This window comes from Pyrgilauda ruficollis, unplaced genomic scaffold (genome assembly GCF_017590135.1).
Source record: "Pyrgilauda ruficollis isolate IOZ18807 unplaced genomic scaffold, ASM1759013v1 scaffold15, whole genome shotgun sequence".
Lineage (NCBI taxonomy): Eukaryota > Metazoa > Chordata > Aves > Passeriformes > Passeridae > Pyrgilauda > Pyrgilauda ruficollis.
Genome location: NW_024513654.1, coordinates 16,822,676 through 16,835,103, shown reverse-complemented (window position 1 = coordinate 16,835,103; position 12,428 = coordinate 16,822,676). Strand labels below are relative to the sequence as shown.

General features: G+C 40.4%; 1 protein-coding gene across 3 annotated transcripts; it reads right to left on the bottom strand.

Moving 5' to 3' along the window:
• Positions 1–93: 93 nt before the first annotated feature.
• On the bottom strand, positions 94–11,216 carry ANKRD22 (ankyrin repeat domain 22). Of its 3 annotated transcripts, none has more exons than XM_041461336.1 (6): positions 10,911–11,216; positions 4,637–4,828; positions 3,802–3,909; positions 3,417–3,494; positions 2,486–2,584; positions 94–1,873 (listed from the first exon to the last, which is right to left on the bottom strand). In XM_041461336.1, the coding sequence occupies exons 1-6, from the start codon at positions 10,929–10,931 to the stop codon at positions 1,796–1,798; spliced, it is 576 nt and encodes a 191-aa protein (XP_041317270.1). In that variant the 5' UTR covers positions 10,932–11,216; the 3' UTR covers positions 94–1,795. The 3 variants fall into 3 exon arrangements, with proteins under 3 accessions (XP_041317270.1, XP_041317267.1, XP_041317268.1); XM_041461333.1 differs by lacking the exon at positions 10,911–11,216 and adding an exon at positions 4,910–5,080; XM_041461334.1 differs by lacking the exon at positions 10,911–11,216 and having other exon boundaries at positions 4,637–4,852.
• Between the last annotated feature and the right edge of the window lie 1,212 nt (positions 11,217–12,428).

Genomic DNA, 12,428 nt, shown 5'->3' with positions numbered 1-12,428 from the left:
CACAAGAAGCTGAGCAAATAATAAATGACTAAAAAATATCAAGAAATCCAACCTCAAAAAAATTTATTGAAGTGTTTCTCTGCCCCCATGCCTACAAATCACACAAATGTTTGTTCACACACCCTGAGCCCCTCACATTTTCAAAGACCACAGATGGCAGCTGTGGAATAAGGAGACATAGACCCATCCAGCAAGGTGCATTCCAAGCTATATAGCTTCCACCCTATGAATTATTCTTCACGCTGGCAATGAAGCTGTTGCCAGCACTCTCAGCTGTCAGCATTCACTTTTACACAGCTCTGTGTCTGGGCTATTCTTCATTCAAGCAGTTCCTAAAACACTGCAAGCAGTTGGATGTTTTCCCTTTACAGCATCAGCCCTAAGAGATGGTGTCTTCATAATCCATGCAAGTGCCTCCCCTCTTCTCACCTACCAGCTGGTCTGGAGTGCCTGTCCCCAGACTGCACACAAAATGTTCATTATTACAGGCTCCAGCAAGGAGCTTTATTTCATGGAGTGTTTCTGGCTGCAGCCTCAAGCTCATCTTGTCCAGCCAAGACCCTTTGTTGTTGGAGTTGACATCCAATGCAATGGTTACACTGTAAAATACATCTGTCTTTGCAACTCAGGAAAAGTACACTAGCTTGTCACACACCTACTGTGGCACCCATTAGCAATGCTGTACTGCACTTCTGACAGCTTACAGGAAAAGGCCAAAATTGTCAACAAAAATAAAGATCTGTTAGACCAAGGAGGCACAACACAGCAGTGTATGAAAGGAGTTTCCCCTTTATTGCTGCATTATTAAATCACAAAGCACTGGACCACTTTAATACATTACTTATTACTGCAGGTTTTCTTCTGCCTTCACTTATGCAAGAGAAGACTCATGGATATATTATTATTATGATTGGTATTATCCCCTGCTGCATGCACCACTCTGTACAGCAGGCTATCCTGCCTAGTCCCATGGCAATGATACATCTGGTTTCCATCAACAGCATTTCATTTATTGACTCTTTTTTTTCTTTAGTACACTGTTTATATTGGAAAGGTAGTTAAGAGACCGGTTTCTCTACTGAGCCAAACATATTTTCCTTACTATCTCTTAATGCATTAAAGTGATCTGGGAATTTACTTTCTTTCTTAATCCAGCAAGGCATTGAATCTCTTTTTGCTGTTTCTTAGATGAAACCCAAGTCCTACCCTTGTAGAAACACAGTGAGAATTAAGGTGTTTGAAAATTGTAGGATGGATGGAAGGAGGAAGGGCTCAACTGAGATATCTGTTTTCCCAGCCCCTCCCATTGTAGGAAGATAAATACTAAGAGAAGGGTACCAGACCTTTTAAAACTGCTGTAGCACATTGTTTAGTTCCCCTATGGAACAAGTAGCACACACTCTAAAGGATATTTTATTTTTGCATTGGCTGCCAACCGTCATATGCAATGTTTAGGCTTCCAGATATTTTATAGCCACCTTTCAAAATCCACAGTCTGCAGAAGTCAAGTAATAAAACTGATGAAGCAGATGGAAAGGGCAATATTTTGAACACTATTGTAGTAATTTATGGCTTAGTAAAATAAAATGAACTTCATGGCCTTGGAGTACTGATAAATCTCACACAAAATTGTCCAAGTCTGCAGCAAGGAATGGGTGGATGTGAGTCTTTGGATGGAATGGGTGGACTGAGTCTTTATCAAGTATCAGCCCGCATCCTCTGCAGCACTTCTGCTGTTGTGAAAGGTGGATTGCCAGATGAGGTAATTTTCTGCATGTTTGAGAGTTCTTGATGGCTAAGAATCTTTTCTTATCATGCTTTCAATGTTGTGGAACTGTAATCTTCTTGCTATATCTAAGGGAGTCTCCCCATCCTGAAAGAAACACATGAAATACATTACAATATGACAGATAAGGGTCATGTACAAAGAGATTTCCTAACTTTGCCACCTGTGTAAGGTCCCCTGTCACTTCTGCTCTAAAACAAAGGTTTCAGGACATGGTGGGCCTAATACTGCTCTGGCTGAAGAAAGGAACAGAGACCTCCCCTGCAGTAGGGAAAGCCTTTCCACGGTTTCCTGGGAGTAATATCCAAATATACGGACCTCAGCTAAGATTTGATTTCAAGAGAAACATAGGTAATACACTGCTCACCTCAACTCAGCAGTGCAGATACTCCCAGGTCAGTATTGATTTGGGCAACACTTGAGCTGTTCTGGTGACAGAAGCAGCTTGACTTAGCCTCTCAGAAGGGTGCTCAACAGCACAAAAATCACCTAGGAAGGCTTTTATTCCTTCCCTGCAGCCTGCATCTTAGGAATAACTATAGAGTAGCTCTGAGCTAAGAAGAAAACAGGAAACAAACTGGCTGCCAGGAAGCTGTGCTCCCGTTTCTTTACATTGCTGTGCACCAGCTAAGGCCTACAATGTACTTACTGGCTGACCACCATGATAAGCAAATACATTCATCAACTTCACCTTCTTACCCGATTCTTTACAGAAGTGTCTGCATGGGCTTCAAGAAGTAGAGGAATGACTGCCTGGTTTTTCATTTCACAAGCATAGTGAAGGGCTGTGCTGCCAGACTGAAGGGAAATGGAAGAAAAATAATTTTATTTCTATGCCTTTAGTAGAGCTTAGGTAAGTAGGACTACCTGTAGCCTATCAGATTCACCCTAACAGTCGGTTGCAAAAGACACAAACCATTTCCTGTCACAATACACTACAAGGTGAAACAAACACGTCACCTTGAGAAAAACAGGATCAAAAAAAATTAATTCCTTCCCTGGGATGCAACTGCTAAAACAGGTTTGATACATTAGCAGGAAATCAGTAATTTCAGAGGATCACATGAGCTTGACCTCAGAAACTACATCTTAAACAGTACTGTTTGCTTGCACTTCAGTGTTTTAGAATTTCATTACTGATAAAATTGGTGTTTCTCCTTTTCTACCTTAGAGAAGAGGAGCTCTTTACCTCACCCAAGTAGGCTAATGGATCCATAACTCTGTATATGGCAGATCAGCACGCTCTGAAGACCAAGAGAAGACACAGGGCCTTGCCCTGTAGCCCACAACTCTGTTCCAGTTCAAAATAAATGCTGATAGACTCAGATGCTTATATCACTAGAATCTTTACAGAATTGGGTATTTAATACATAAGTACCTGAGCCCAGCTTGCCTGGATTCTCTTATGAGGGCACTGTTCAGAAAGGGAGGATCAGTGGGGAATTATTTCTGTATGCACTATAAATCTGTTGCCTGAGTGTCATGCAGAAAACCTGAATCCTCCTGGTACATTAGTCAGTTCAGTCCCTGATACTCCTACTACAACTATGCTGCTAGAAGGTTCTGTAGTCTGTTTTTAGTATTATTTCCTGCATGTGAGCCACATTTGCATTTGTATAAACCCACTTACAGAGTCAGTAGCATTCACATCGACTCCAGCTCTAAGCAACATCTTGACCAGATGTTCATTCTGTTTTGTCTTTGAGACCTGTTTGGTGCAAGGGAAGGAGTAACACAGTTAATCTGCATATAGTCTTAAGTATATTTGTACTAAATACCGTGGGGTTTTTTTCCAGAAAGAGGCATGGTCTCTGGAAATGTCGGACTGATGCAGTAATACAAATCTGTTCCTTCACCAGTTACAGCCACAGCAAAATCCCTGCTCCTTCTGCTGTACACATTCAGTCTTGCTTTAAGAAAGCAGTCCATATTCTGTAGGTTCCTAGCCTGAAACACTGCCATGAAAAATGGCAAGGGAAAGATGCAGGGTGATTCTTGCTTCCATCCAGACTCACCATGAGAAGGTATCCAATAAGCATAACTGGCATGAGGATTATGATGAGCACATAGTCAAGGAAGGTGAACCGTTTCCTCACAGCATAATGGAGGCAAGTGCAGTCCTTCTAAACACAAAGCAACTCTGATCAGTACAGATTCAGACCATTTTTAATTACACAAGCTTTCTTTTAGACTCTCTAATAGGAAATCTCCTGTGATTTTCAAGCAGAAATAGACACATGCATCTTGCTTCATTCAAGTAGAAGCCATTTAACACATAGAGGGTCCTGGAAATTGGACTACACATGCAAGAAGGAGGTGGGATCCAAAGGATTCCATGTGTATGTTGGCAAACATGGACCTGGCTGCAGAAATTCAAAGGAGAGAGTGGGTATCTCATGTGGCTGTTGCTGCCACACAGCAAGGTAAATCAGCAGGAGGAATCACCACAGCCCCCCTTCTTACAGAGGTGCTGGCTGCTGAAGCAAGGACAAATGAGACCTTAGATCATCTCTTTTGGGAAATCAGAAAAACACAGTAAAGTAGTAAAAAACTCCACAGACTCTTATTGAGAATAGAGTTTTTAAAAGTCTTTAAATACTGAATATACCAAAGCAACTAAAGGCAGGTGGCAAAGTTTTGTGCTACAGTGTTAAGCTTGTTACAGGTTGTCAAGATGGAGCTGGACACAGGACCCCAAAATAAGCAGAGAAGCCCTTTTTTTCCACCTGTTTCTCCACATATCCTCAGTAGGAAACAAACTTGAGGTTTGTCTGTGCTTCCCAGTGTCCCCACTGGACTCCAAGAATCGGAAAGAATAGTCCCCCAAAGGAAGAGTCAGTGGCCACTTACCTTATTTCTGAGGTTGACATCAGCATGTTTCCTAAGAAGATAGTTAACTATCCTGTTGTTTCCTTGTCTACATGCACAAATTAAGGGGGTGTCTCCAAGGAAGCTGTCCTGGACATTCAAATAGTTGCTGTTGCTCTCCAAAAGGAAATGAACTTTGTTGAAATCGTTGTTATAAGCTGCCTGGCAGATGGGCTGAAGTGAGAAGATAATACTCATCAGCACGTGTTTCACTAAGACATCCACACTTCCCATTCTGGCTTACTACTCACACACCCCAAAACCCTCGACAGAGGCTGTAGTTCTCGGTGCCTTCCAGAAGATGGTGGTAGGAGACGCTCCTGCAGCCGCTACACAGCTCTCAGCCCCAAAGTCACAGCCTTTGCACAGTGGAATGGATTTTCTGTTCATTTTGGAGATTTTCTGTTCATTTTGGATGCTATTTCTAGAATCCAGGACATAAGTCCTGTTTATTTGCAGCCATTAAAAAACAACCAAAAAAAAAAAAAAAAAAAAAAAAAAAAAAAAAAAAAAAAAAAAAAACCAAAAAAAAAAAACAAACAAACAAAACAAAACAAAAAAAAAACCAAAAAAAAAGAAAAAACCCAAACCCAGCTTCCATTCTCCCAGGAGTTGGTCACTGTATTAAGCAGATTTTACCTCAGGCTTTACCTTTGGCTGAGCAGAATGAACAATTCCTGACTCATCTGTTCCCAGAAGAGAACCACACTTCAGGTGAAAGCTGAAAAACCAAGCCCCCACCAATGTTTCGTTTCTAGACCTTGAAGTATGCAAAAAAATACATGCCAGTGTGCCCACAGGTTAGATCATGCTTGGCTTTTGAGACCTGCTTGCTGGTCAGCTTTTTGCTCAGTATTTCTACGCATCCTTGACCTAAACTGCAATTCCTTCCCTCTCCCGTAGCAAGAATTCAGACTAAGGAGAAGCTGAGAAGGGCAGGAGTACTCCAGGTTTCAAACAGCCTAATAAATGCAGAAACTAACATTTGGGGGGGGGGGCAGACTGATAACATTTGAATTCTCCAGTCAAAAACAGAATTAGTCTTTATTTTCTTTGGTACTGAGGATTTTGCCCAACATTTTCCAAAATAGAAATTGTCTTTAAATATTAGCTGTAGTTTTTCCTCTTCACTTTCCTTTTTTTCACATCCTAAATACTCTATATGAAAAACATCTAGTCCTGAACTCTGAGTTCTTTCCTCACTCCTCCAGATTGTTCCTTTCCCTCTGTCCTCCCCTCTACTCCTACACCTTCCTGCCTTAAAATATTCATCTTATTTACACTTTTTCAGCCAAACTTTGATCTACAACACAGGTTTATCTCCAGCATAATTACTGCTTAGTTTTCTGGACAGCTGAGTAAGAGAAGTGATTTGTTTCCAAAGAAAGTATTTACATGCTTACCAGACCTTGCACCACTTCTTCTTTTGTTTTTATTATATCAGACAAAAATCTACAAAGAACACATTCCATATTTTAAACTTGCACATCTGTCTGTATTTGTATAGAAGCATACATATAAAATTTGGTATTTTAATTTCACCAGAACCAGAACTGTTTTAATGATTTTGAGGAGAAAAGTCTCTTTCAAGCCCCTTTTGGTGAGATCTGCAAACAGGTGCCATCTAAAAGATCAGTTTTTCTCTAGAACCTTGCTCTCTGTCATGTTGGTGTCTAGTACTGTATCTTCATGTCCAGGAGAGAGAAGATCCTGTGGAGTCTGCACCTCTGATTTCCCTACTACTCTTTTTCTTAGATATTGCTTTTCTTATTTAAAGATGCAGGAGATTTGCTCTTTGGTTGAACATCTGTTCAAATCCCAGTCAGTTACCATATAAATTTCCTCCTTTCTAAGCTGGTTTTGCTCGTTCAGCAGCTCAAGGATATGTTTTATTTGCTTTTCTTTCCGTACTGCCTCCAAGAATTTTACTTGCTAGGTGGTTAAACCCAAGGCATTTCTGACTGATGCTCTCATTGATCCGTGGGATCTTTTTCTAAACCTTACACTACTGCTGAACTCAGTTCTAGAGCCATGAACAATGATGGCACACAGACCACTCCCTGAGACCACATTATGTGGGGCTGAAGTCATGCACAGAGCCCAGCACACACAAGTCACAGGTGCTCTTTCACCTGCTGAAACCAGCTGTCCTCAGAAAACACCCAGGGCCAGAGAATGTAAGGAAGCAGTTCTCATCCATTCCAGCAACTAACACCTGGGAAACTGATGTATTTAAAGTATGATGTAAACTAAAGATACATTTTGAATCATTATTATTCCCCTTGGAGTGGGGGTACTTTGTAGAAATTATACTGTCTGCATTAACATGTTCCATTCACATTTAAAGAAAAAAAAACAACAAAGAAACACAAGCTTTTTTCCAATTTGTATGGGATTTTTTTTTTTTGAGGCCCACTCTGCTGGTTTGTATTTTTGAAAATACCTTTTAGTCAAAGAAAGGTGAAAAGTCTCACAGACCAAACTTGTAATACATCTCTCAAATTGGCTTTTCTATGGCTGGAAAAGCAAACATCATAGCAGAATATTTAAGTAAAGGAACAAAGCACGGCCAACAACTATAAGTTCATGATATTGATACCAATAACAATAAGGATTCAGAAAAAAATGTGTTAGGAAAGTATAAAGATAAGAAAAAATACAAATAGGTGACAGTCAGCCACTTGTCCCAAAAAGGTAGATACTATATTAGATAGTGTCTCTCACAGAAAGAGATGTTACAGAAGACACTTTACTGGGATAGTGTGTAGAGTTCTTGTCATTTGGGTCCTAAAATGAGATCAGACCACGGCAGGAGCATGAAACCTCTCTAGAACTGAGGAATATGAAGAGCCTGAAGAAAGGTTGATTTGCTTAGGGAGAGACAGCACTGTCCCTGTCCAAAATAAATTAAAGGGTCAGTATTAAAGAAAACCAATTAATTAAGAAAACTAATTAATTTTTCAAGGAACATGGTAAAAAACATGATCCATCTGACCAAGAAATTTAGCACAAAAATTAGAAAGAGATTTGTATTCATAAGCAGAGTAAAGTAACAAAACAAGCTTCCAGTAGCAAGAGGTTGGACACAAAACCTGCCTGGCCCCAGGATGGGGCTTGAGCATGTGCCAGGATTTCTATGGTTGTGAAGCTTCAGCCACAAAACTCTCTTCCACTTCTCACTTTTTTTGGGTTGTCACCCTGGCAACCCTATCCAAAGGGTTAACTGTGCTTAAGACTGTTTTAAACTATTTCCCAAAGTCTTCTCATAAGAGAGAATAATAGAATTCCTTACAAAGAGATAGACAGCACCTATCTGGAGTATCAGCAGGGAGGCCAAGTATGGAGTTAGATCAGTGTTAGGTACAATTAGTAGGTTCCATCCAAAACCCAAGAAAATGTATTTCCTTTAAGTCTCTAGAAAAGCCTGGAGGATAAGAGACTGGAAAGTCTCCCTTTGTTTTCTACAGTGTTAGAAGATTGCCTCAGTAGTGATACAGCCAGTTTCATATTTGTGTTATGGTTATTGCTGTTGCTATGTTGTTCTTATCCACTCATCATACACAACAGAGAAATAAACCCATGGGATAGTTCTCAGAATACCTGAGCTTCACATGCCAGGGGCAAGCCATACCCAAAGAATCCAAAGTTCACACCTTGTGCTCATGCTCAGCTGTGGCAAGGAGCAGGACAGTGAGAGCAGAAGCCTGATGGCAGTGGAGGACAGCCAGGAGAGCTCCTGCAGCTTCCCTTGCTCCCAGAGGTGCACTGGCAACTGGAGCAGAAGTGTCTGTGGAGTCTCCTTTAGGGATGTGTGAGAAGTGCTCCCACAACAACAAATTCTGAAGAAAGCACCAGTGGGAACTGAGTTCTCACCTCCTGGGGACGTTTGCAGTCCAAGTCACAGTGTGGCTTCTCTTGCCCACACCACATCATTTCTAAATCCGTGTCCTGACTGCCCCAGGGAACTCACAACAGACCTGGCCCAGCCCCACAAAGCAGTAGGGCAGACCCAGCCCTGGCACAGCAAACACTGCACCCCACACAGACACGGCCTCAGGTCTGAAGGGAGGGGGAGTAGGATCCGCAATTCCAGCCTAGGCAAAGAGGGAGAGAGGGCCTCTCTGAAGGATCTGGCAGCAAAGCCCTTCAGCTCTGCTCTCATTCACACTTCTGCAGCACCACCCAGCATTCAGACAAGCTGCACGGGATGAACCTGACAGCGTGACTCTGCACAAAACGTACAATGGAAGGGAGGGAAAAATCATCACAACCCCAAACACTCCTTAAACCCTCTCCAGAGATGCCTTTTCCCAGCCACAGCATCAGGGCTAATCATGAACTAGAGCACAGCCTGCCCAGCTGAAAAAAAAGCAGTGGCCAGACACTGGCGAATGGAAAGTAGAGTTTGAAGATTAAATATCACATTCCATATTTTAAACTTGCACATCTGTCTGTATTTGTATAGAAGCAAACTTATACAATAATAATACAATAATAACGGAGTGTTTAAAATCTCTCTTTCTACAATACTTCTTATTCTGCAAGCCTTTCAGACCAGAATTTAGTTGTTCAGTATATAAGCTTTCAGGGAAGGTAAGAACTACTCACAGGACATGCAAGGGTTTTCATGGCTGAGAGCACTCAGTACAAGATCGTCAAATAAGTGGTGCAAGAAAAGCAATAACACTTTCACTATCAGAAAGGGCAATTATAGAACCAATTTTTAAATTTTTTAAAATCAATTGCAGAACATGAATGATGCTAGGTCCTGGTAGTTTACCCAGATCCAGGTGAACCACCACATCTGAACCTGTCTGGTGTTTTCAGAGTTTCTTGCATCACCTCTGCTCAGCTTTGATGAGCTAGTGATAAGCCTCCAGCTACTTAGCAAGTTCTACCACACAAGTAAAGGTTAATGGCACAGTATGAAGGACAAAGCATTGAACCAATAGAGAGGAGGAGAAGGTAAAGCCTGTCTTGCAACTTGGAGAGCAATTTCAGTTGCAATTGCTTCCTCCTTACAACTCCAGGGGATTGCCTAAATTACATCAACTCTTTGCAATTGCTTAGAAAAAAAGAAAAACATTTTGTAATTATTCTGAACAAATCCATAGCCTCTTCCTTTGCACTAAAATTATACAAAAAGCATGCTATGAACTTAACAGAAAAGTCTAAATTATGTTTAGGATGCCAAGGAATACACTAATATCCAAGTAAGTTGTGCTTCTCAGAAAAGACAACTTACAATTCTTTATTTTCAGTGCCCTAGCTTTCTATCCTGTATAAATGAACCATAATTTATGCTGAAAACTGTATCTCAAAATGTTTAAAGAGAGAAAATGAATTTATATGAAAATATTAACTAATAACCATGAAAAACATGGACAGCATTTAAACATTCTTTAAAAACCTTTGTAATTAAGCTAGACAACACTGATTTCCACTGCAATACTGTCCCACAGTAGTAGATCTGGGGAGAGGCAAGAAATCCTTTCAGAATAAGCTACAGTCTGTTCAGCCAATCACCCTATGAATGCCAGATTCCAGTTCCTTGTGATTCTGAAAGAGGAGAAGATATCTGATTTCACGGAATAGCTTTTTGAAAATACAAACGTGGCTTTCAGCATAGAAATGTGACCTTCAAAAGCAACAGCTATGTAATGCTGCCTCCAGAAAAAGAAACACAGTGCAACGCACTCTTCTCACAGTCACAAAGGACCAAAATCCTCATTTGTCCCCACATGTACAAATAAGAAAATTATAACAGAATACGTTTAGGTAAAATTTACACTAAAGTACCGGAAAATGTTAAATGAACTGTGGTTTGGGGACAAACCCATAAAGATAAGGTAAAAAATAATTACCTTCTTAAAACAATATGGGGGGAGTGGGAGGTTTTCTTAGGCATTAACTTTATTATCTGTATTCAGTGTAAGCCAAGGAGTTGTCTGCCTTTTGCAAAGCTGTTTATTGCTTCCACCGTGTACAGAATCGTTCTGATCTCAACACAGAACAACAGAAAATGTTGAATACATACTTTGTGAAGCCACGATAATTATGCCAGTTATTGCATTTTCTTTGCTTCTATAAACAATAGTACTGACAGCTTGTAGTAGACAAAGGAGAACATTTCCAAAGGGAAAACCTTCCAGATCGCTATAAGCCTGTTTATGGGAGGCTGCAAAGGGGACAAACCAAGCCCAGTGAATATCCATACCTTCAACAGCATCAGCAACTGCAGAAAATGGTCACGTACCTCTGAATAGAGTATCCCCATGCCTATTCTTCACTCTGGAGTTCCTTCTTGTTCAACAGCCCAACAAGTTACCCTCACCTGAAATGTGCTTGAGCTTGTTTGAATCTGGTTAATAGTTAACATAAAAGTATAACTTTTTCTTAAGCTATGTTTCCTCTCAGTGCTTTCTACTTAGTAGCATAAAACAATTGTCTTCAGAAACCCAACCCAGGGAGGTAAACCTGAGAACTGCAGGAGACTGATGGAACAAGTTACAACACAGAAGCATTTTCCTTTGTCATTTCTGCAACAACATCCTCCAGTTACCTAAAAAGGAAAGTAGCAAAACAGGTTGAGGAGAGGAGGGAGAGAGAAGGGAAGGAAGTTTCACAAGTGAAGTAATGGAGGAGTGAAAAGAATAAAGAGCATGAAATCTAAAACTTAAAATAATGAAGAATTGTACTTAGTTTGCCACTCAAGTTACTGTTGACTAAAACACATTCCAAACCTTCTGCAAGAACACCTCAAATGCCTGTTAAGAAAAGGGAAGCAACTAAATCCCACGCCTTCAATGAAAACTCCCAGTATAATTAGCCTCTCAGTCTTTAATTAAACAGGCCGGCCTCTTTCATAATTTTTGCTCAGCCTTCTCTTTCTAGCCCAGCCCAACCAAGGAATATGACTCATGTCTAACCTGATAATTTTATATGCTAATTGGGAAGAGAATTATTGCTGATGGCCCTGAGGATAAGATGCTGATGGCATCAGTCTTTCTGAGCAAGGCATGTGTATTTCAAGTTCCTGCATTCACCTCAAAAATATCTTTTCCTTTTATAGTTTAAATCACGTTTCACGTATCTCAAGCAAATTTTAAAAAAAGTTTTAAGACATATTCATGTAAGCATGCATCTTAAATCCAAGCCCTCTGCCTTACATCTGAGAACTTTTATCTCCAAATAATTTTAGTATTTATTCTCAGCGAGGTGGAGTACCATATAAAATTCCTTATTCTATCTCCAGCCTTGTCTAATTAAAGTAGTACAACACTGCTGGCGGTAGTGTTCTTTTGCTGGCACCACTTCCAGCCCTTTCAGTGGCTGTTTCAGAAGAAAGTTAGGCTGGTAGGTAACAGACGTAACACCTACCTGTGACAGGCTCTCTGGGATCCTCACAACACACTGGTCTTCAAGCATGGGGTGAATATGACGTTGGACTGAGGACATGGAAGAGTAAGTAACACCTCAAAGGTGAAAACGTCTTCCTCACCAGCATTTCATTAAGATCTTCACATCAAGATCCTAAGATATCCACCGCATCCTCCTGCACCTATTGACCAGCTTGTTGGAATTTATAAACTACAACCAGTTGAAAGAAATATTGAATCACCAAGATGCTACATAAAACAACTTAGTAGTTTAATTCATCTCTTCCTAACAAAAATAAATAAATGCATGGTAATCGGAAAAAGTATTTAAAAAACAAACTAACAAAAAAAAAAGAAAAAAAAAGAAAAAAAAATCCATCCTCTCCAAAGCATCA

Bases quoted from the DNA above. Each gene is read 5' to 3' on its own strand.
- ANKRD22 (XM_041461333.1), bottom strand. From the start codon at position 5,044: ATGAACAGAAAATCCATTCCACTGTGCAAAGGCTGTGACTTTGGGGCT. The intron at 3,910-4,636 runs GTAAGTGGCCAC...CTTTGTGTTTAG, and splicing joins ATGTCAACCTCAGAAATAAG to AAGGACTGCACTTGCCTCCA. The intron at 2,585-3,416 runs GTAAGTGGGTTT...ATTTCCCTTCAG, and splicing joins ATGTGAATGCTACTGACTCT to TCTGGCAGCACAGCCCTTCA.